General features: G+C 42.0%; 1 protein-coding gene across 1 annotated transcript; it reads right to left on the bottom strand.

The window, feature by feature from the left end:
• Positions 1-10905: 10905 nt before the first annotated feature.
• Positions 10906-17283, bottom strand: LOC134466181 (NACHT, LRR and PYD domains-containing protein 1 homolog). The gene is made up of 6 exons (XM_063220078.1): positions 17195-17283; positions 16485-16625; positions 15698-15739; positions 12632-14360; positions 12002-12093; positions 10906-10973 (listed from the first exon to the last, which is right to left on the bottom strand). The coding sequence occupies exons 1-6, from the start codon at positions 17280-17282 to the stop codon at positions 10906-10908; spliced, it is 2160 nt and encodes a 719-aa protein (XP_063076148.1). The 5' UTR covers position 17283.
• Between the last annotated feature and the right edge of the window lie 6114 nt (positions 17284-23397).

The following is a 23397-nucleotide window of genomic DNA, read 5'->3' as shown; positions in this document are numbered from 1 at the left end:
TACCCCCAATGTAAAGGTCACCCCCCCCCCCCAGTGCATACAATGTAAAGGTCACCACCCCCAATGTAAAGGTCAACACCCCCCCAGTACATACAATGTAAAGGTCACTACCCCCAATGTAAAGGTCACCCCCCCCCCATGTAAAGGTCACCCCCCCAGTACATACAATGTAAAGGTCACCCCCCCAATGTAAAGGTCACCCCCCCAGTTCATACAATGTAAAGGTCACCCCCCCCCGTACATACAATGTAAAGGTCACCCCCCCCAGTACATACAATGTAAAGGTCAACCCCCCAATGTAAAGGTCGCCACCCCCCCATGTAAAGGTCACCCCCCAATGTAAAGGCCACCAACCCCCCCTCTCCAGTACATACAATGTAAAGGTCACCACCCCTCCCCAGTACATACAAAATTCTGCTCCAGGCTGACGGATGACAGATCACCACCAGCTGCACCAATCATCCAATTAGTCATCTGAGCCGTTGTAGAAATCTGTCCCATAATGGGTCATCTGGGTCATACCTGTGGAGGAGATTTAGCAGATGACATCATCATCCTCAGTGTGGGCTTCCTCCAATAGGATTCCTCAACAGTTGTGATGCTGCACTATTTAAATACATGTTGTGTATTGTGTTGTAACACTGACACATGTTGAGTAATTTGGAGATTATGTAGCAACAACATTTACACATATGGACAATATTCCACATCACACAGATCATTACCTCCGCCAGGAGGTTATGTGATCGCCCGATTTGTTTGTTTGTTCGTGTGTTCGCACCTGGCCTCTTGCGCCACGTCACAATGGCAAAGTCAGAGCCGTTATAAAGGCTGGACAGGGTGTGATGACGTCACGTCCCAGCGAGTATAAAACGTCCTGCTGCACCTGTCAGAGTGTCATTAGCAACAAGATGCACGAGGTGAAATCAGCACTGATCACTAACTATGTTTGGAGGGCAGCTTCTCCTGAGCACTGGCTCACTATCAAATATGCCACCGGTGTCCTGGCACCTTCGCGGACTGCCACGGGGTGTGCGAGGTGTGAGCGCTTACACCAACCACTATCAAAGCCCATAGCCCACTTGAGCCCACAGCGCATGTATTTGGCATACAACCACGGGTGCGCGAGGGAATTGGACAATTCTTAAGGGATTGTCTTTAGACTGCCACATAGTCCGTGGTTATTTGCTGCACGCGAATTGCAACCAGTGTTTTATCCGTGGTGATTTAATTGCTGCTTCACAGCGCACTAAGCAGCCTCTGTGAAACGCGACGCGGCAAGAATATCACACACACACACACACACACACACACACACACACACACCATCTATTTCCTCCAAGTTCGTGAGACCGGCCCAAGGGAATGACTGTCTTTTGCCGAGAGCGCCTACACCAACCACAATCAAGTAGCCCATGTGAGGAAAGTATTTGGCATGCGGCTTTCAACAGGCACCCTTAAGGTTGTTGAAGTTCACAATGCTGTCACAAAACATTCGTAAATGCTTAGGGAGAGGTGCGCGCGAATTGCAACTACTAGTTCGTGGTGATTTGTTGCTTCACAGCGCACTGATGACATAGTATATCAATAGGCCTACCACAAAACATTAGCGTAACCTACCTACCTGAACCTAATTTCATAACGAATGAACGGTGAAGAGATTCATAACAGCGCACTGAAGGCATAGCATATCGCCAGCAACACAAAACATTCCAGCATAATATGCTGAACTCATCGATTGTTATAACTAGCTGTAGGCCTACTTAATTTCAGAACCAACAGTGAAGAGATTCATAACGGCGAACAGTGATTTTCAATAGACCTAAGGAATAGGGAGCATGGGATGCCTCTTCAATAGTATTAAGAATATTCTGTCCATTTGTTTTTGAATGAAAGAGAGCGCGTCAAGCAGGTGAATCCGGCGATGCCCTCAAGGAGCCAAAGTGTAGCAATGAAATACGAACAAGAATTGTATAATAGTTGGACTATTCAAAGTTATTATAGCCTCTGTGAAACGTGAAGTCCAAGCTAAAGCATCAGACACACGCGCATACTGCTCCCCGCAATAGCTTTCCAAATCCTACCTCATTCTATCCCAATTTTAATGTCTAAAAAACATAAAGGCTACTCATCTTACTGAAAAGATATATAGGCCAAGAGTATTAGCTCAAAAATAGGCCCAACCCGGAACAAATTCATAACAAGCTGGATTTCTCAGAATATGTTCAGAATACCTTTAGGAACAACATACTAAAAGTCCCCGGGAATCCATCTTGGGCTTTCCGAGAAATTCAAGATGGCGTCCAAATTATATGATATTATAGTGTTAATGCAATAACTTCTGAACAGGTGAATGGATTGTCACAAAATTTTGTGTGCTAACACTTTAGACATACTAAATGATGTGATGTAATTTTGGAGGCCATCACTTTCAAGATGGCCGATATTCAAGATGGCCGACATTTGTTTGTGCCATAATTTCCGAACGGTTGAACGGATTTCCACCAAATCTTGCATGCTAACACTCTTTAATAGGTACATGATCTGCCAAAAGTTTGGAGACCAACACCTTCAAGATGGCCAGCATTTTAGTTCAGCCACGATGTACAAATGGTTGAATTTATTTGCACAAAACCATGGACTGCTAACAAATTAGGAGGCCAACACTTTCAGCAAGGCCGACTTTCACAATGTTAAGTATGACGCCACACTGTCACACTGATTCTTGGGTAATGTTTCTACATGGCTACATTCATAATGCAAAAAAGGGCAGTGCTAGTGAGTTTTTAAGAGATCAGAGCTAATCTGTAGTGCTGCAAGTGTAGGTATTGACCTCTGAAAAGTCGCTAGAAGTTATTAGATGACATCATGACATATCTTCAGATCTTTTGTTGGCACGCAGAGCAGATATATTAATTTTGTCACTTAAAATGCAAACCTTTTAAAGTCACCAGATTTGCAAAGAAGTCGCCAAAGTCGGTGGAAGGTTTTCAGTTCAATGGGACGGCTGCTCTGAATGCAATGGGTTACCATACATCGAATATAGAATAGAGTTCAAATGTTTTTGTCATTTGTCTACACTGCCCAAAAGGACACAGACGCAATATACATTTCACGTGGGCATTGCAAGTGCAGCACAGACCTTAAGCGTAGATTTTCAATCCATAAACACATTTTATTAGTCAATGAGTAACATGTCGATCTATAACCATTGTAATGTACAGTTGTATAACATCAAAATCAACACATGCGTTACATAAGAATGCATTGTTTCAGTGATGAGTTGGTGTCAAGAATATAAATGTACTTAAAATAATTATAGAATACTCATGTATGTCAGCTTACATAATTATAAAAACATACAAAAACCCATACACATTATTATAGCACACGCTTGAGTACAATCAGCATTCCAGCAGTTCACACTCTCATGAGCGTGCACACACACACACACATACTATTGGAATGTATAAAGCAGTATAGATTCTTCACACTGCACATTCATTCATGTGAACTTGTGAAGTGTGTTTGGAGTTAACGTATGTGATTCATGGTCTATGGATATTAGATGTACTGCGAAATGTCTGAGGAAGCGGTGGGGACTTGCATTATTTGTAAAGAGTTGTGTAACACCGATTGTGTAGATGTTGGACCGAAAGGAAGGGAAACTCTTGTAGCTAGCCTAAAGCGGCAGGATGGTTTCCATGAACTTCTGCAAACTCTATATTGCATACACACTAAAACACTATGGGGCTGGTACTGTTGTGTTTGATGGCTATCATGATCTCCACCAAGGCAGCAGAGCAATTGCAAAGGGCAAAGACGTCCACATCCAGTGATATCTTATTTGACCAGAACATGCAAACCACAACTACTCAGGCAGCATTCCTGGCAAATGGCAACAATAAGGGGCGTCTAATAGAGATGCTCAGGGACTTGATGAATGAGGCGTTCATGTAAAGCAGGCACAAGCTGATGCAGATGCATTAATAGTCTCTACTGCTAGGTTTTTGGCAGAATCAGGCAAACCAGTTGTTGTTGTCGGAACTGACCACAAACATGGATCTTTACATGATGTGTACCACGAACCCCATAACGGTGTATAGGGTTCATGACATTCAAAAGAGCATTGGATCCACCTGTAAATATTTGATGCCGTTGCATGCCATAACAGGATGTGACACTGTGTCTGCTCTGTACCGTTCAAGGCAAGCGTAAGGCATTTAATCTGGTGCATAAAAAGAAAGGCTATGGTCTACTTGACACATTCACCAATTCTGCAAGCTCCCACCAGCAAGTGCAAAAAGCAGGTGAAGTTTTCCTCCTGAGGCTGTATGGAGCATCCAGTTGTGAGTCCCTGGATGAATTCCGATACATTGCTTACAAAAAGGCTATCAGGAAAACTCCACTGTCATCAACCTTCCAGTTGGCCACTTTGCCTCCAACAACTGCTGCAGCAAAGCAACATTCATTCAGAACATATCTTACTGTTCAAGAATGGATGGGAAGGTCCTTGCAGCCAACAGCTTGGGGATGGAAGTTAAATGAAATTTTGACTCCAATTGAAACTGACCGCCCCATTGCTCCTGACACTCTGCTCAACATGATCTCATGTGGCTCCAGGAAGATGGGGGTACCCTGCTCTGCCCTGTGTACAAACTGCAGTGGACAAACATGCAACAATGCAGCTTTAATGCCATCGTTGCTTAATGATGAGGGAGAAACTGAAAAGCCAGATACCCTAGAATATGATGATAATGAGGATGATGAGGAGTGATAGAGAGGTTGATTGATTGCTTGTTTGATTTAATATTTTATGGTACATTTATTGATGAAATGGTCTTGAGTTATTTGATTTCATTTTATGTTGAAGTTGCAACATGTTGAAAATTTACCAATTTTATTCCTGTAAATACAGTACCTTCTTTATTTCAGAAAGAGCTCAGTCACATTGCTTAAAGGGACAGTTTGGTCAATTTCAACATGCAGTTGTATTGCTCACGCTACCCTTGACTTGTCAGTACCCCGTGATGCCATATTTTTTGGCTAAGCCCTTTCCGAGATATTAGCTATTCTAACGGGGGCAGCGTTTGTTTACATTTTTAAAAAATCAACATAGGCCAACTCCAAATATTTTCCCAAAAGGTACTGCTGTTTGCTAGTTGTCTGCTGATGTTTTATAACCTTTTGGATGTTTTTGGGAATAAATAAAAATGTTTTTTTGAAATGTAAACAAAGAGCTGCCCCCATTACAATGACCAGGATCTCGGAAACGGCTGAAGAAGAAGAAAAAAAAATCTCAGGCACTGGCAAGTCCAGGGTAGTGTGAGCATTACAACTGCATGTTGAAATTGACCAAACTGTCCCTTTAAATTGGATAGATTATCATTGCAAAGATTAATGTCACTTGTAAGTAGTTGTTAGTTGTTTTAAGAACAGTTTTTGGAGTTCATGATTTTTTTGGTTCAAGGTCAGTGACTGAAATATTACAACACGTTATACACATAATACATATAGATATTGTTATGATAAGTTGTTACCTTTTAATATAAGCATTTAAAGCCTAAGGATGAACATGACTCTGCATCTACCATCAAAACATACATTTCCATCTTTAGACTGCTTTTAAATGACATTTCAAGCCTTAGATATGTCAAAATCTCCAAAAGGCGGCCATTTTGGACGCCATCTTGAATTTCTCACAGAGCCCAAGGGGTATTCCTGGGGACTTTTGATTCCTAAAGGTATTCTAAACATATCCTGACATTTTAAGCTTGTTACTAATTTGTTCAATCCACCCACTGAATTGTAATTGCGCTAAAACATGAAAAATCATCAATTTTGGACCCCATCTGGACCACCATATTGAATTTCTCAGAGATGCCAACTTGGACTCCTCTGGATTTTTTGTATGTTGTTCCTGTTATAGTTGAGTGTTAGCATACAATATTTGGTGCCAATCCACCCACCCATTGAAAAGTTATTACATGAAAACATTAAAAATATCATACATACATATTTTGGACGCCATCTTGAATTTCTCAGAGAGCACAAGGGGTATTCCTGGGGATTTTAGTATGTTATTCCTAAAGGTATTCTGAACATATACTGAAATGTTCAGCTTGTAACTAATCTGTTCCGGGTGAAACCCTAATACTCTTGGCCTAATATATATATGGCGAAATTACCGGCAACATTGTCACTGCGAGCTCTCTGAGCTCTGCGCTTTTGCAGACGTTGGCAACAAAGGAAAGGGGTCACGTCTTTCAAGCTCGAAGTTAAGTTTTCAACTAGGCCTAGTTGGTGAACAAACATGGGATGAATGAATGGATCCATGCAAGTCATCTGTTAACAGGCAAATTAAATTGTATGTAATGACTAGAAAATCATATTGACAAGCTTGCGTCAGTGAACTCGGCGACGCCCTCAACGAGCCAAAACTTATCCGTGAAACATGCAAATAAACTAGGCTACAACAAGAATTGTATAAATAGTTGGACTATTAAAAGCTATTAGCCTCTGTGAAATGCGGATCTGAGAGGGATGTAGTACACTTGACAACCATGTTTTCTCTGGATTTGAGATTTTAAAAGGTATGAAAGGCATGCTGTCTATCATATTTCTTTTATAAATGTTAAAAATGTGTCAAATAGCAACCTGTGAGCTTCAATAAGCATTTGCAAATCACAATCACTTTGCCAATAGGCCTACCACAATCACAGGTGAACTAAACAGGCCACAGCTAACCAGAGGAACATGTAATTATAATGGAGACAGATATAATTTGGTTACAACTTCACGGTTCAATTTTCTGAACAGGTCTACATCTACATGGATGACACCACATCATGACACACACATCTTATGTGTCTAAAAAGGAACTGAACTTCCTTGGCGGTCTGCGCTCTCTGAGTGCATTTCTAGTTTACACATGTGGACAATATTCTACATCACAGATCATTTACACATGTGGACAATATTCTACATCACAGATCCTTTCTATTATCTGTGTAACCACTATTTACCCACATAAACAACCACTATTTACACACACTATTTATCACCACTATTTACACACATTTACAACCACTATTTGTACACACTATCACCACACATTCAACATATTCCATTAGCTGTTATTACTATTACTTCATACTACTGTCATGATAGTAAGGTCCAATTCCATATTTATGTTGTTTCAATATTTTATTGCCGTATTATAATATGCCATATTTACATTCTTGTCATTTTTCATAATCATTTAAAAAGTACACAGAGTTACCTTGTGTGTGTGAAATGGGCTGTATAAATAGAGTTGCCTTGCCGCGCTTGCGTGTGTGTTTGTGTTTGTGTGTGTGTGTGTGTGTGTGTGTGTGTGTGTGTGTGTGTGTGTGTGTGTGTGTGTGTGTGTGTGTGTGTGTGTGTGTGTGTGTGTGACGGAGGTCTTCTTGAACCTGTTTGTCCCCCTCGGGGCGCGAACGTGCGACCTCGTCACCTACATCAGTTCGGCAATGGGAGGCACAGCACGATACCGCTGGACTAAAGGACCAGTCCCCCAGCCCAACGGCATCCACACTGTATGAGGCTCAGGGAGGGAGGTTTACTAACGTTCCACGCCAACTCTGTGTGTGTGTGTGTGTGTGTGTGTGTGTGTGTGTGTATGTGTGTGTGTGTGTGTGTGTGTGTGTGTGTGTGTGAGACGAGGCTGTCATCCAGCAAATGCTCATGCGCACAGAGACTTTCTTACAGTGGTCTAGACTGGAGGTAAAGCCAGCAAAATGCGCTACCTTTTACGAGAGACGCAGTGGAGGAAACCGCTGGTATGCAGCAAAATCTGACAAGCCACCAGCATTTACAGTTTTCCAGCAACCAATTCGAGTCTACTCACGCCACGAAACATATCCCTACCTTGGCCATAAGTTCAACGTAGCTGGTGACTGGCAAGAACAGCTGGCGGAGCTTACATATGAATACACCAACAGACTTGATCTGATAGACTCTAGCCCTTTACCCATCACAATGAAGCTACAGGCCATTAGAGAAATCGCTCTGGCAAAAATTCAACACCTATTCGCCAACGTTCATATACCGCAGAAGACACTAACTCAACTCAACAATAAGACGGTAGGAAGTGGTTTGGCCTCAACACTCACATCATCTTTCAGTCTCAAAAGGACGGAGGGCAAATGTGGAGTGGGTATATATGGCCACTAGAGCAAGTCATCTCCTTAATATGCTTAACAACAGCGACGCTGCAGTGCGAGAGATGGCGCGTGCATCGCTCATCCAACATCTTCGCAGGCGTAAAGTCCCAATTGCCACGGAGGAGGACAAGCAGTTCCTGGGATTTCAGATAAAGGAGAATGGTAAATTAAATATCAAGGCCGTGGGATTCGGTGCGAGGTCCGACTGGCTTGACCTGAATGACTTGTGTTTTCGCATGGGATTACACCTGAAATGGGAGAGATCTGACAGCGCTCCAATTACGCTCCAAAACGTTCCAACGGACCCGCTCTGCTACACTCGCGTCACTTATACATCAGGTGACACGCTCCACGACCTACCAGTAGTGGGGGCGAGACAGTCACTTCTTAAAATCCGGCGGTCCCAGAGCGCAGAACGCTGGACACATCTCAGACTGCAAGGGAAACTGGCATATTTACCATTTGCAAATCACTCCCTATCACACACAGTTTATTCCAACACTGCAATTGGCGAAGACATTCTTAACCCTTGTGTTGTGTTCGTAAGCTGCATACACCTGTGGTGTTCGGGTCATTTTTGACCCGTGATAACAAAACTCAGCCATAAAATACCCCAAAACACTAGTTATCATCAAATATTGTTTTTCATTTCGTGGCTAACTTGGTATGTATTCATATCCATGGAAATATTACTTTATGTATTCATCTTTTTGACTTTACTGGCCTTTTATCTTACATTATGCAAATCGTTTTTGATGACCAAAACTATCAAAATCTGCATAAATTCACTATTAATACCTCCTAAAGTGATACAATTAGTGGTTATGTTGTCCATGTATTACAGCTGATATGAGAGTACAACAACCCCCAAATTTATTTCATTGGTTTTTCTCTAATATTGAAAAATATCATCAATAGTGGCATTTGTGGTGTTGAGGTCCAAACCAACCCAAAGAGATTTATAGCAGGATAAAGACCAAATGTCAGCTAAATTAGTTTTTCAGTGCATAAAATCAATGTTTAAATATGTTGACTTGGTGTTTTTCAATATTTATATGATTTTAGTGTGGTAAATATACAAAATAACAATTCTGTCCGAGTCACAGCTATTCTGCCAATCTAATGCAAAGGTATTGGAAATGAACACCTCAATGAACATGAAAAAAGTCACACTATTCATCTGAATCCCCTATGCCATGAACATGGACCATTATGTCAGTGCCACATCAACTTTATGGAAAGTATAAGACCAGTTTTACAGGTTTGGGTGCCATTATGAATTTTTGATACGTTTTTTGGAAAAAATAATGTGCAAAAATGTATTTTGCAAACAAATCTGCAAAAAATCTCATTATATAATGCAGAAATGGATTCCCTGACCATGAAAACATATGAGTAGACACCAGAAATACATCTGTACTCCTTTCACAACAGGAGATATGACATATTGTAGTGTATGGGACTGTCCGGCGGCCATATTGGATTTGTGATATCAAAAAGCTGGCAAAAAAAAAGTTCAGGCAAGAAATATATTTTCCTCACCATAAATCACCAAACTGAAGACAAAGGGCAACCAACAGCTTTTCAGAAATGCATAAAACAACCTAAAATCTATACCGGGTCAATTTTGACCCCCGAACACCACAGATGTAACTTTTTTTTTTTTGGACCTTTAAAATTCACTAAAATGATAAAACATATTTTTTTTGTATTGAAATGATTGTGACTGAGGATTAGATGAAGCCTTATTCCAAGAAAATAAAGGAAAGTGTGTTTTTTTCACACTAAAACTTGAAAACGGGTCAAAAATGACCCGAACACAACATAAGGGTTAAATTTACCGTTAAAGCCCGTCTCCAAGTACTACCCACCAAATCCAACCTTGCCATCTGGTACCCCTCTAGCCATGAGCCGCACTGCACTTTACATCCCACAAACCAACACAACGAGACCGTTGCACACATTTTAAATGGGTGCAACTTCTATAAAGGACTGTATGTAGCGCGACATGACAGACTCGTCAACATTATAGCCCAAGGCATTAAAGAGGCACAGGATATTTCAACGCAAATACACACAAATTGCACAGTAAAAATGAACTGGTTCATCGACAGTCATGATGACACACTTTTAAGCAGCATTCCAAACACACCGGACATCACCATTATAGATGCTGACAATAAAAAGGTCTCCTTTGTGGAAATAGGTTGCCCCTTTGATCTGTACATGGACACTTGCTACCACTCAAAGATCCTAAAATACCAGCCACTTATGGATGTGGTCACAAATCAAGGTTTCAACTGCAAGCTTATTGTTCTTGTGTTTGGCAGCCTAGGACATGTACATAGGCTTGCACTGCGTGGACTGCAACTCTGTGGACTCAATAAGGACAATTCAAAAAAGACTGCTAAATACTGCTCAATTTCTGCAACAATTGGCAGTTTAGCAATATGGCGAAGGAGGTGCCATGTCTACCCCTAAACAATTTTAATTAATCAGGCCATTCTGACCTGTAATGTATTACATTGGACCTTATGATTCTGATCAGTCCCTACTGATTGCTATGACATTTGCTTCCATCACTATTTGGATTTGTAATGCTGCCTTCTTGGTGAGATCCAAATAAAAGTACTAAACTGTAATATATACAATTCCATCACCATCTGGTTCTAAACCCTTTGTGATGTCATAATGGGTTTACTCACGTGACTTCCTGTAGTTTGTAGTTTGGATCTTCCTTCAGAGCAGAGAGCAGCTGCACTGAGGCTCCTAGTTTATTAGCACCCAGATCCAGAGTTGTCAGGTGTGATGAGGGGTTTGATTTCACAGCTGAAGCCAGAGCAGCACAGCCCTCTGCTGTTATCCTGCAGTTACGAAGCCTGGAGAGAGAGAAGGGGGGTATATAAAGATAATGATACACACACACACACACACACACACACACACACACACACACACACACACACACACACACACACACACACACACACACACACACACACACACACACACACACACACACACACACACACACACACACTAAGTAGTAGAGCCAGTGTGTGTGCATGTGCGAGCGAGAGCGCGGGTGCATCAGCAGCAGCAGCCACTAAGGGAGTGAGAGCAGTTTGGGAATTATAAAGGTAATATTACACACACACACACACACACACACACACACACACACACACACACACACACACACACACACACACACACACACACACACACACACACACACACACACACACACACACACACACACACAGACAAAGACTCACTTCAGTGTCTCCAGTCTACAGTTTGGATGCTCCAGTAACACAACATGTTCAACACAACCTCATGTCAAAGCCCAACAGACACACACACACACACACACACACACACACACACACACACACACACACACACACACACACACACACACACACACACACACACACACACACACACACACACACACACACACACACACACACACACACTCGCACAAACACACACACGCACACACTCAATGAAAGGAAAGTGCCTATATTAGAGTTCAAGTGCTGCATAGTTCACACAAACACACACACACACACACACACACACACACACACACACACACACACACACACACACACACACACACACACACACACACACACACACACACACACACACACACACACACACACACACACACACACACACACACACACACACACAGACTTACTCCAGTGTCTCCAGTCTACAGTTTGGATGCTCCAGTCCAGTAGACAGCAGCTTCACTCCTGAATCACCCAGTTTTGTATTCATACTCAGGTCCAGATGTCTCAGACTGGAGGAGTTTGATCTGAGAGCTGCAGCTAGAGATGAACAGCTGCTGTCTGGGAGGTCACACCCCCGCAGCCTGTAGACACACATGAGAGTAACACAACATGTTCAACACAACCTCAAGCCAAAGCCCAACACACACACACACACACACACACACACACACACACACACACACACACACACACACACACACACACACACACACACACACACACACACACACACACACACACACACACACACACACACACACACACACACAGAGTAGAGAGTAGAGAGTAAAGTGGAGTTAAGCATCATTCACTAATCCTGGAAATTAAATTAAGAAAACCACAAGAGATTATTTTCTGTTGTATCTTTGAAGAGAACATGCAAGAGTTCATCTCTGTTGGTTGTGTTGGTGATGGGCACCCGGTCAGTAATACTGTACTAAATAACAGCTTTTAATCAATATGTTATGATTGTGATCTGCATGACTGACCTGTGTGTGTGTGTGTGTGTGTGTGTGTGTGTGTGTGTGTGTGTGTGTGTGTGTGTGTGTGTGTGTGTGTGTGTGTGTGTGTGTGTGTGTGTGTGTGTGTGTGTGTGTGTGTTTGTATTATGCCTCTCACCTGAGCTCCTCACACTTGCTCAGTGCAGGCTGCAGCATCCTCAGGATCTCATCAGTCAAGCGACACGAGTGACTGAACTCCAGTCTTTTGAAGGTGGAGCAGCACAGCAGGCAGTAGCAGAGCACCCAGCAGTCCATCCTTGTCAGGGAAGTGAATCTAAAGGACAGTGAACCCCACTCATCCATGGCTTTCCGAACAAACTCCTCTTCATGGAGCTCATAGAGACAGTTGAGAATGAATAATGTCTTATCTTCATCTCCATTGTTTTTCACATGTTGAATTATTTTCTTAATCCACTCTTCCAGGTGGCTTCTAATGGAAGAGATGTAAGGTGTCAAGTTAAGGGCATCTAGGTTTTCCCTCAGCTCTGCATTTGCAAGGCCAAACAGAAACTGAATGACAGGCAGGCGGTGTGATTTCCAATCATCTTCTTGAGTACAGGAGTCAAGCAGCTCTTTGAGTTTCTCTCTACCGTTGTCTAGGTCTAGGCTGTAGTGGAGTGCAGTGAAGAACTCCTGGAAGCTCAGATGCATGAAGCTGAACATCTCCTCTTGTTTGACTGTCTTTTTCACACGGAATTTACACAGAAATGGCACTTTGTCTGGATCTGAAACTACGCTTAACACACCCTTCTTTGAAAACAGGACTCGCTGCTCTTGCATCCCCTTTTCTGCCAGCTGGCCTAGACTGCTCAGCAGGTCGGGCACAGATAGACTCAAATCCTGACTGTGATGTTCATGCAGAGTGGACACAAAGTGGCTAAAGATGGAGGTCGCCGTTTCTAGCTCTGTAGTGATGCGTGCACCTTTCTGTATTTGCTCCCTAAAAACTGTGCAGGTGACCCAACAGATGACGGGAATAAAGCAGGCCGTGTACAAGGTCTCATTGTTTTTTACACGCTGGAACACTTCATCTGCCCTACACTGGAACACTTCATCTACAACCTTGTCACAGAAAAACCTGTGGAAATAGTCCTTCACTGACTCTTCGTCAAAGCCCAAGATGTCCACAAAGCGTTGAGAACCAGTGACAAGATCGCTGAGCTTTTTTGTAGCAGTGGACCTGGTGGTGAGCAACAGTTTGCACTTGCGCAAAATATGGCCTTTGAACAGAGCCTTCATGGTGGCCTGGACAGGAGCCTTCTCGAAAGGGTCTTTAGGGGGTGGACTCTTATCATCCTCAACGGAGATCCTGAGCTCATCAAAACCATCAACTAGAATCAGCAATTTCTTCTTGGGGTCCCTTAGCACATCTGCTGTGTCACTGGTGAAGTCAGGGCTATACTTGAGCAAATCCACGAGACTGCATTCTTCTCTGATTTCATTGATCTCTTTGCATTTAAGGTGAAGCACCAGGTCAATTGAGTCCTTGAACAAGGTCCCAGAGGCCCAGTCCAACATGATCCTCTGAGCAGTGAAGGACTTGCCATATCCAGAGTTGCCCTGGAGAATGACTGCTTTAGGAACACTTCCACGGTCATCGGGTCTGAACAACTGGTCAACAGTAATTTTGCTGTTCGCTGCACTCTTCAAGACCTCCTGGTGTTGTTCTCCTCTGGCACGCATCTCCTTTTCTTTTTCTTCAGGCTCCCTATGACGCTCCACCATTAGCAGCTCTGTGTAACGCTCAGTGAGAAGCACGTTCTCTCCAGGTCGAGAGTTATACTCCTTCACCTTTTCATATGAGGACTGTATTGATTCTTTGTATTCAGTAATGATTGAGATTGTATCTGGGAAAGAGTAGAATACAGGTGGGAATGACTTTACTTATTTAGGACTTTAATATTAGACTAAACAACAACAACTACACGAATGGGCAGCAAAGTCTCTACAGAAGAAAGAGCAAAGATTGGAAAGGGAGAATTGCTCGCTGTAAAAAGCATTGGTGTAGTACGGTGGCATAGCCTGAGTACACGGTGCAAATGGGCAGTGGGGACGACATGAATAAAAAATGTGACCGTGGAAACCCAACCTGGTGTATTTTTCGAACATCACCAATGCTTTGCTTTTCTCAATTTTTTAAAGCTCAAATGCCGCTGAATCGGTGATATGGGATATTTACGCATTTTCTGACTGGGCAAATACACCGTCGACGATGGAATTAAGCGACAGAGAATTCTCTTGAGTGTGTGGAAAGAGCGATATGAACGATGCAAGTAACAGAGTGTGTCCGTTAAAAGCAGAATACAAGCATTTCAAAATTCCTATTGGCTGTGGCGGCTGTCACCGAAACGCATTCTCATTTGCATATTATTCACTCAAGTCCAACTACAAATGGTCTCCTCAAATCGCGCCTAGTCGCCTGAATTGCTTTTGTCTCTTCTCTCGCCAGCAACTCAATGCAAAGTCTTCCGTCGCTGGAATCGCTCATATTCCTTTGGTGTATTTGTGTGGTGACCCTGGTCGAAAGAGGATGTCCGGTTGTCAATGTTCATTATTCAAATATTTTAGCATGCCGCCAGGACTGACCGAAAAGAAGAAAGTAACTGCTTGCGTACCTGCCATACTATGCTCTTATGACGTCAGTGAACTGTCTTTTCTATAGCGTCTTTGCTAAAGACCCCTGAGATCATGAGGAGGGGATATCTTACAGAGAACCAATCACAGATGAGTTCCCTCATGAATATTGAGCCCATTTGATTCCTGTTAAGGTAAATGAAAGTGTTAAGAAATTCTCTGTATGTATTGAAAATATAAGCTTTCTGTTCTGTGAGCTCTTGCTGTGAGTTATGTGAGTTTACCACTTCGCTGAACTATGACCTTGGATGTTTAGGCTACGTGGAAGCTATACATCACAGGCGGCGCCATTACGGAAACAAGGGAGAGACAGACCATATATGTCTCCCATATATAGTCCTACATATGCATGATAGGAAAGATGACGTTAGTATTTACTTGTTAGAAGAAGATCATGTCATGGACTGTGGGGCTGGGAAATGTTTAAATAGGCTTGCCTTCTGTATACACTTCAGGACTTGCTGGGTGGAATACTTTATGTCTCCACGCAGTAACTCCTCCGGCCGCTAAACAATAAAATCTGCTCACAGAAAGAGTGTATAGAACATACCTTGCTCCCGTGCTGACTGTGTTGCAGTTGAGGTCCCAGCACCTGAAGGGAGGATAGAGGAGGCTGTGAGAAGGAAGCGCATTCCACACTTGCATGCAGTGGTGGAAATATTGTTTGATTCAATTATTTAATTTGTTGGTTTCCCCCGTTTATAAACCATGTTACCACCACTGCACATGCCTGAGTCTGTATTCTCATTAGTACGGTATAGATTGTGTGTCTAACCTCGCTGAGTCCTATAGTCAGATGTTATGTGAGAGCCACACCACCATTTAGAATGAGAATGTAATGTAGTCTCATAGTGTTCCAGATTTTGTGAGACAGAAAACTTAATTAGTCAAGAGACTCTTCATAATAACATTGCTATGACGTTACTGAGAGCCTTAAGTAACATATTTGTGACAGTAAGGTTATAACATTATAACAGGTTATAACATATGCTCTGCGCTAAGAGGTTAAGCAGAGCCACTGGGCACGCTCTCACTGCGCTGATTTACCTACACAAGATTCTCAATGTGAGCACTGCTGCTGTGGGGTTGAATAACAATAATGAAAATGACATTCAATGTTATTCAATAATGAAAAGTCTGAGACTACATATACATACACTACATCTATATCAATGTCCTGAGGATCAGCCTTTGCCATTTGGTGTTAGTCTCAATGTATTCAGTGTCAGTGTGTTGATGGAAAATAAAGAAAGCCGTTCAAGTTCCAGAAAAGTCAAGTCAAAATATCATCAGCATTAGTACACCATCTGCCCTTTTAATCAATCAGATCTCCTCACCATGATAATGGTTATGTGTGGTGGTGTTGAAGTCCCCATGCACAGTGCTATGTGACACATTTTGAGTGATGACGCTGCTTCCACCTTGAGCTGAAATGTTCAAAGTCTGCAAGTCTGAAGCACATCTTGCTGCGTTGTCTCCTGCAACAGAATAGCCCAGATTTTATCACACCTCCTTATGCTTCAGATGTTATGCATTGTGTTTTAATTATCAGGTGTGGATTTTAATTTGAAGATGTATTTATGTTATATTGTACTTTCCTTGGGTAAAGCAAACTGGGAAGAGTGAATCAGAATGAGTCTTGTTCTTTACAGAACAGTATGTTGCTAGAATTTCACCACAAACATTTTTAATGACAAGAGGAAGTATTGCTAGTCAGCAAAGTAGACATTTTGGTGATATTTCATGTGTTTGGTGGGTGTATGATTATTTCACTCTAAAAAAATAATAATTATAATGTTGAGTTTTTGCTACGAATTGTAGTGTCCGATACCTCAATATTTCCCATCCCCAAACTCTCATGTCTTACCTGCAAATGAGGTCTGAGCTACATCCCCAAACTCTCATGTCTTACCTGCAAATGAGGTCTGAGCTACATCCCCAAACTCTCATGTCTTACCTGCAAATGAGGTCTGAGCTACATCCCCAAACTCTCATGTCTTACCTGCAAATGAGGTCTGAGCTACATCCCCAAACTCTCATGTCTTACCTGCAAATGAGGTCTGAGCTTCATCTTCGTCTTTCTTTCTCTTCTCCATTTCTTCGCTTACCGATTCTGCAGGTATTTCGCTGGCCATGTCCAACAGCTGCCTGCCAATGGTAAATTGAAACAGATAGTCAGAGTCAAACAGGCCGCTGGCAAAATATATCAGTCTAAGGAACAGAATACAACACAAAACCTGTGGATAAGTAACAGACAGAAAGAGGGGGAGAATGTTGTGCACACCTGTCTTTATACATTTTATAACTTGCTGTTTTACATTATAATATAACTAGCTCATGTGGGGCAACGAAATGTGTTTAATGTAGAGTTGGGTCTGCATAGAATGTTGTGTTATGCGTGACAGAATAAACATTTTATTTGAATAAGCCAAAGAATAATACGTTTAAAAAAATGTAGGATATTATTGTCTATTATGGGGTATGATACCACTAATTTCAATTCTGGACATCAAAAGTATACAGTTTACAGTATACAGTAAATATACAGTCCTCCTGACTACCAGCAGTTCATTTTTGTCCTCTCTTGAGGACATTTGTAAATCGCAATATCTCCCACCCCATACACACTACTGAGCCAACTCACAAGGTTCCTTAAAGAGGACATTTACAGCTTTCGTACCACGTTGGTAGGGGTGGGGTTTTGGGAACTTTCTGTTTCTTTGCAAGGAAAATGGTGTCCATTAAAAATAGGCCGCTTTTGGTTAAAGGTAAAGTAAAGGCATAATACTTTAGAGTGGGCAATTATTGTCTTAAAACATCATCTTTATATGTTATTTAAATCTCTTCAGATCACAATTAAACCATTTCTAAATTAATGTAACATTATTCAATTCCTATATTTAGGCATTAAAGAAATGTCCTCCAAAACGGACATTGGTAGTGACATCTTCCATTTTGCTAGTATTTTTCTAATCAGAAAGTCAGTATCAGAAACACTTTACAGCACATTATTGATAAATAATCCTAGATGTGATGTTTGAGGAAGATGCTGAAGATTCAGAGACCTCTTAGGATTCATTTCAAGCAAGACAAATAGAATCAGAACAAGCAGAATGTTCCCTATTGATTCAGTTGTCATCCCCTGTGGAGCATGACTCCGATGTATGTCTTAACTTTGCAGGACAATAAATATATCAACCAAAAATGAAAGGAAGACTAAATTAATCCTGTAGATATGAACACATGTTGGTTCCAGAGATAATAACTCATATTTCCCACATCAGAACTATACAATTAGTCAACTCTGGTGAAAGTTCTCAGTTGAGGGACGACATGTCATTCAAGCTTCAACTGCAAGTCCAGTTGCTCAAAACAAAAATTTCTTTGACTTGAGATGACCTGCATGAATGATAATGGTCACAGACACATCCAGTTTCCACCTCAAACCAATAAAACACTCATTGTGAACTCATAAATGCTCAAATTTACTAAATATTGAACTGATTGTTATGCTTTTTCATCCAGATTGATTGATAGCAATTAAGGTACATTTTAAATGTACGACCTTCCAATGTCCACTGTAATGGACATATTAAATCTTTAAAATAAAAAATAAAAATTTGAAAAAAATGTTGTCAATCTCATTTTTTGCCTTCAAACAATTGGGAAAGTAGAAAAAAACAAAGATTTTTAAAGTTTTTTTCCCCTGGTAGTCAGGAGGATATACAGTCAATATACAGCAGGGGCGGGGCCTACAATATATATGTGCTCTTATCATCACACAAGAGTACACATGCTTGCCCCAATTTTTTTTTTTACCTGACCACTGGTCAAATTAATGTACATTGTCAATCACAACGACTTATTGAGTGATCGCTGATTAATAAACAGGCATGAACGCTATTTGAAAGAAGAAAAATCCGCACTCACAAACTAAGTCTCATTATTTATTTATAGATTACCACCATGTCCAAACGCTGTTTGCCCATGTGATGAGGAAGTGCATATACACCCGTCTCCTATCCATCTGTTTGGAATAACAGCTAATAACCTGACATTCAATTAATCACTTGGCTTCAGAAGTCACTCATATGAAAGCTACAACCCTCCCGAATGAAAATGTATGTACAAAAATAAATTTCATGCACCAAAGAAAGATTGACCCTTTAATGAACACGGACAGGGCAGATTTTCACAAGACAAAAGTTTTGTCGCCTATCGAACATAATGTGAAAGTGAGCAGATAAGTCACTTCAAAACACTTCAAATACGCAGAGCGGGTGTCATACTTAATCACTGATTCACTCACACCTCTCCAGAAAATCAACTTTGGCCTTAGGTGTATGTTTAGGGTCATTGTAATCATGGAAAGCAACACAATGAAAAACAATGAAGATCAATGAGAGATGGTGACATATTCGCTATTCGTAGAGCAATACATGTTTAACTTCATGATTTAATCAATGATAAAAGCCCTCAAACACCTGCAAAATTAATGCAGCTCCACATAAGAGCTGTATCCGTACCATGTTTCACTTTAGGCACCATTTCTCTTTTTTCATATTCTTCATCTCCAACACCATACAGTTTTGATGCTATCAGTTCTAAAATGGTTGATCTTGGGATCTTGACTTCAGAGTATGAGTCCCATTAGCCTTCATTTTTGTCAGAATTAGGCCTGACATACTCTTGGCTGGCTTTTTTGAGACAGGACAGTGGGAGAGACTTCTTTGGTGTTAAAGGTGAAGAATTTGGAAAAAATACATGGTGCCTAAAGTCAAACATGGGAGGGATACAGCTTCCTTGACGAAGGTGGTGGGTTGCTCTGCCGGCGATGGTGTTCTGCTTCCCTGTCTGCACTCCTCCAGCACTTCGGCTAGCTTTCTCAAAACCTGGTCATGGCGCCATCTATAGCGGCCCTGAGAGAGGGCGACTTTGCAGCCTGACAAGATGTGCTGGAGGCTTACGTTTGGGGCATTGCAGAGTGCACAACATTCCTCATTTCCAAACCACTGGTGGAGGTTCCGGGGACAGGGAAGCGTGTCGTAGGTTGAGCGAATAAGGAAGCTGAGTCTTGCCTGTGGGATCTTCCACACGTCTGACCAACTGATGTTCCTGTTTGAGATTCCCTGCCAAGTTGTCCAGCTTCCTTGCCGTCCCTGAGACACGGCCTTGATCTTATAGCGGTCTTCCTCCATCCTCGTCACCTCCGCCACCACCATCTCCTTTCTTTCCTTGCGGTGGGCCTTGGACCAGAAGCGTGGTGCTTCTCCCCATCCTAGGCCTGCTCTTCCTACTTGCACTCTGCCCACGATCTCCTTGTGCTGCAGCCGGCTCACAGCTTGGTCGACCTCGGTCTGGGCGTTCCACTTGCGGCCAGTCAGGACCCTGGCGTTAGCATTCCTAACCGACTGGTCTGTGGACTCCCGAAGCTCGAGCACCAATCTGGTCTTTTCTTGCATGTAGCCCAGCTGTAACGATCTCAGAGGTAGCTGGAGCATGTTTTTCCCAAAAAGGCCGGCTTCAGAGAGGCACCGTGGCAGCCCCAACCACTTTCGAATGAATGAGTCCATCCAGACCTTGTATTTGCCCGGGAGTTGGCTTTGATCGATTCTCCTCAGGCCGTCAGAGAGCTGCTTCATGACGGTTTTCCCCATGTCTATTGTATTGTATTGTATTATATTGTATTGTATGAAAACTGTCAAATGTACAGAATTGTGTGTAGTGAGTTAGAAGTTTCCTAAATAAAAAAAACAAAAGCCGTGCTTTGGCATACGTATAAGGCACAGTTATGGCTATTCTTGATACATTATGGTCATACTATGGGGAATTCTGGGTAAATTCTGGTCAAGCTTCGGCTAGTATGGGATGTTATGGCTATGTTATAGCATACCAATGCATTTTGGCAAATGTATGGCAGTTTTAGGCCTGGTTTTGTTTTTACGTTGGCATGCAGAATTTGAGAGTAAGGTAATGAGCAAAGGCCAAAGGGTTATACTGTAATGACTTCAATGTCCTCCCAACCTACACACATGAGAGCTTGATGAACCAAAGAGAGCATATTTTTAAGTGTCACAAACTGTTCCTTGCTCTGCTGTTTGAGGAGAGTTAAGAGTTGTCGTCTGTCCGTTGCCTGTGCCTCAGTTTTCACTTCTTCGTTACGTGAAAGAGGATGTGGCTTTGCGCAAGAGCCTCTGGCTGCTGCAAGACAGTGTGCACAGACGCGGCCATCAGCACGTGACTTATTGTAAGACAAGAAATACCATGTGATTTTTTTAGAAAGATCAAAACCGTTCGTTATGAATATTTCAACTCTCCCCTGTACATTCATCAAGCAGTCCAACACAAACAGAATAACAAATGCTTCAAGTAAACCATAACTACGACTAAGACACTACACACTCTTTAATAACACACATAACATTAATACTTTAAGTTTCACATAACCATACTAAGAAACTACATAGTTTTTAGTAATACATCATGACTGGGTCATTGCCATATTTATAAGAGGGGGCTTGTCTAAAGAGATTTGTAACAGAAAACATATTTAAAACTGTTCCTTGTGTCACAGACCTTGTTCAGGCCATACATTGCACAAAACCTTTAGTGCTAAGTTATGACTTTTTCACAACCTAAATACAAACACATGAATAGTCTTTAGCCGTAAATGGACTACATTTATATATATAGCGCCTTTCCACTCCTTCGAGCACTCAAAAGTGATTAATACTTTATGCTTCACATTCACACATTCACACTCACATTCACACTCTGGTGACAATGGCTGCCATGCAGGGTACCCCCCTGGCACCAGGAGCAACTTGGGGTTTAAGTACCACACTCACATTCACACACCAGTGGCAGTGGCTGCCACGCTGGGTACCTCACAGACACCAGGAGCAATTTGGGGTTAACCCCTGTAAGGTGTTTTCGTCACATTTCGTCACAAGGTGTTCGGGTCATTTTGACCCGGGCAGATAGAAAAATCAAGATGCAAGAGTGGGGTCACTATTTTTATTCAGGTTGATGTTCCTCACTGATGAGCGAGGCAATGAGCCAAAGCCAATGAATCTCAGTATGAAAGAATTGCGAACTGCGTTACAGTAAGGCAGGGCTATTCAATTGGCGGCCCGCGGGCCAGATGCGGCCCAGACGCGGCCCAGATCCGGCGGCCAGCCGCAACAGTAAAAACGCCATTGGAGAGTCTCCAGAACAAATTAACATTTTAAACCCTCGCAGAAAGCAGTTAGTTTGTCTCCCTCTCTAACAGTTAGTCTAGTCTCTAATAGTTTTGCAGTCTCAATATGCCAGTTTGTGGACTATGCCTATACAACAAATAGCCTATTTTCAATTAGGCTGCGTCGTTGGAAGAGGTGCCGTTGCGCAACACGCAATGTGCAGCACACGCTCGCGTGCCAATGCTGCATTGTGCGAGGTGCCTGCGTTTGAGATGTGTTACTGTTGCATTATAGGTATGTGCTTCTTGTGGAAGAGTTGTCGACTGAAAAAATGAGCAACTGTAGTCATGGAGCGTCTTACAACGGAGATATGAAGTTTGACAACACAGTTCATGCAAGACGGAGACGAGGCGGCATCTAGAAGTTATGTTCTTAAAATAAATGAAATCTACAAAGTCTGACTTAACGACACGTCAGCGCTGATGAAAACATTTCACGCTGTGCATTTGAACTGTGCACGTAGCCTAAATGTCCGTATCCACCTGATAGAAAGAAGTGTGTGACCGTCAAGTAGGCAGGGAATGCAGACGAGACCATTGGGCATGTGGAGACGGAGAAGACGTTTAAGTAGCCCATTTTATTACAGCTGAATTGGAAGGTGTGGATGACAATTGCAGCATTGACTGGTTTTAAAGTGAAGCTGCAACGGGCGGGTTATGCTCCCTTTTGAGCCTCAACGTAGTTAGTCAAAGCACACTGTATTCCCCAACATGTTCCACGAACTCTAAACTTTTGTGGAAACTTATTCCCGTTAAAGTTTTAGTTTTGTGACCAAATGTTTTATGTAAATACTACATACATGCATGCATATGCAGGACACAAAATCTTTCAGAAGATGATCAAAAACTTTGAAATGACTGAAAAGATTGAAAACTTTAATTCCATAATTAGATTTTTAGTTTTTAGCAGCCCAAGTCAAGTATGTACTCCAAACTCTAAAATGCACAGAAACAATGGTTTACACAAAAGATTTGAGTTGAAAACTAAAACGTTTGTGTAAGTCTTACAT

The sequence above is a fragment of the Engraulis encrasicolus genome, chromosome 16, assembly GCF_034702125.1.
Source record: "Engraulis encrasicolus isolate BLACKSEA-1 chromosome 16, IST_EnEncr_1.0, whole genome shotgun sequence".
NCBI classification, from domain to species: Eukaryota; Metazoa; Chordata; class Actinopteri; order Clupeiformes; family Engraulidae; genus Engraulis; species Engraulis encrasicolus.
The sequence above is the reverse complement of the archived record's forward strand: the minus strand, read 5'-3'. Positions and strand labels throughout refer to the sequence as shown.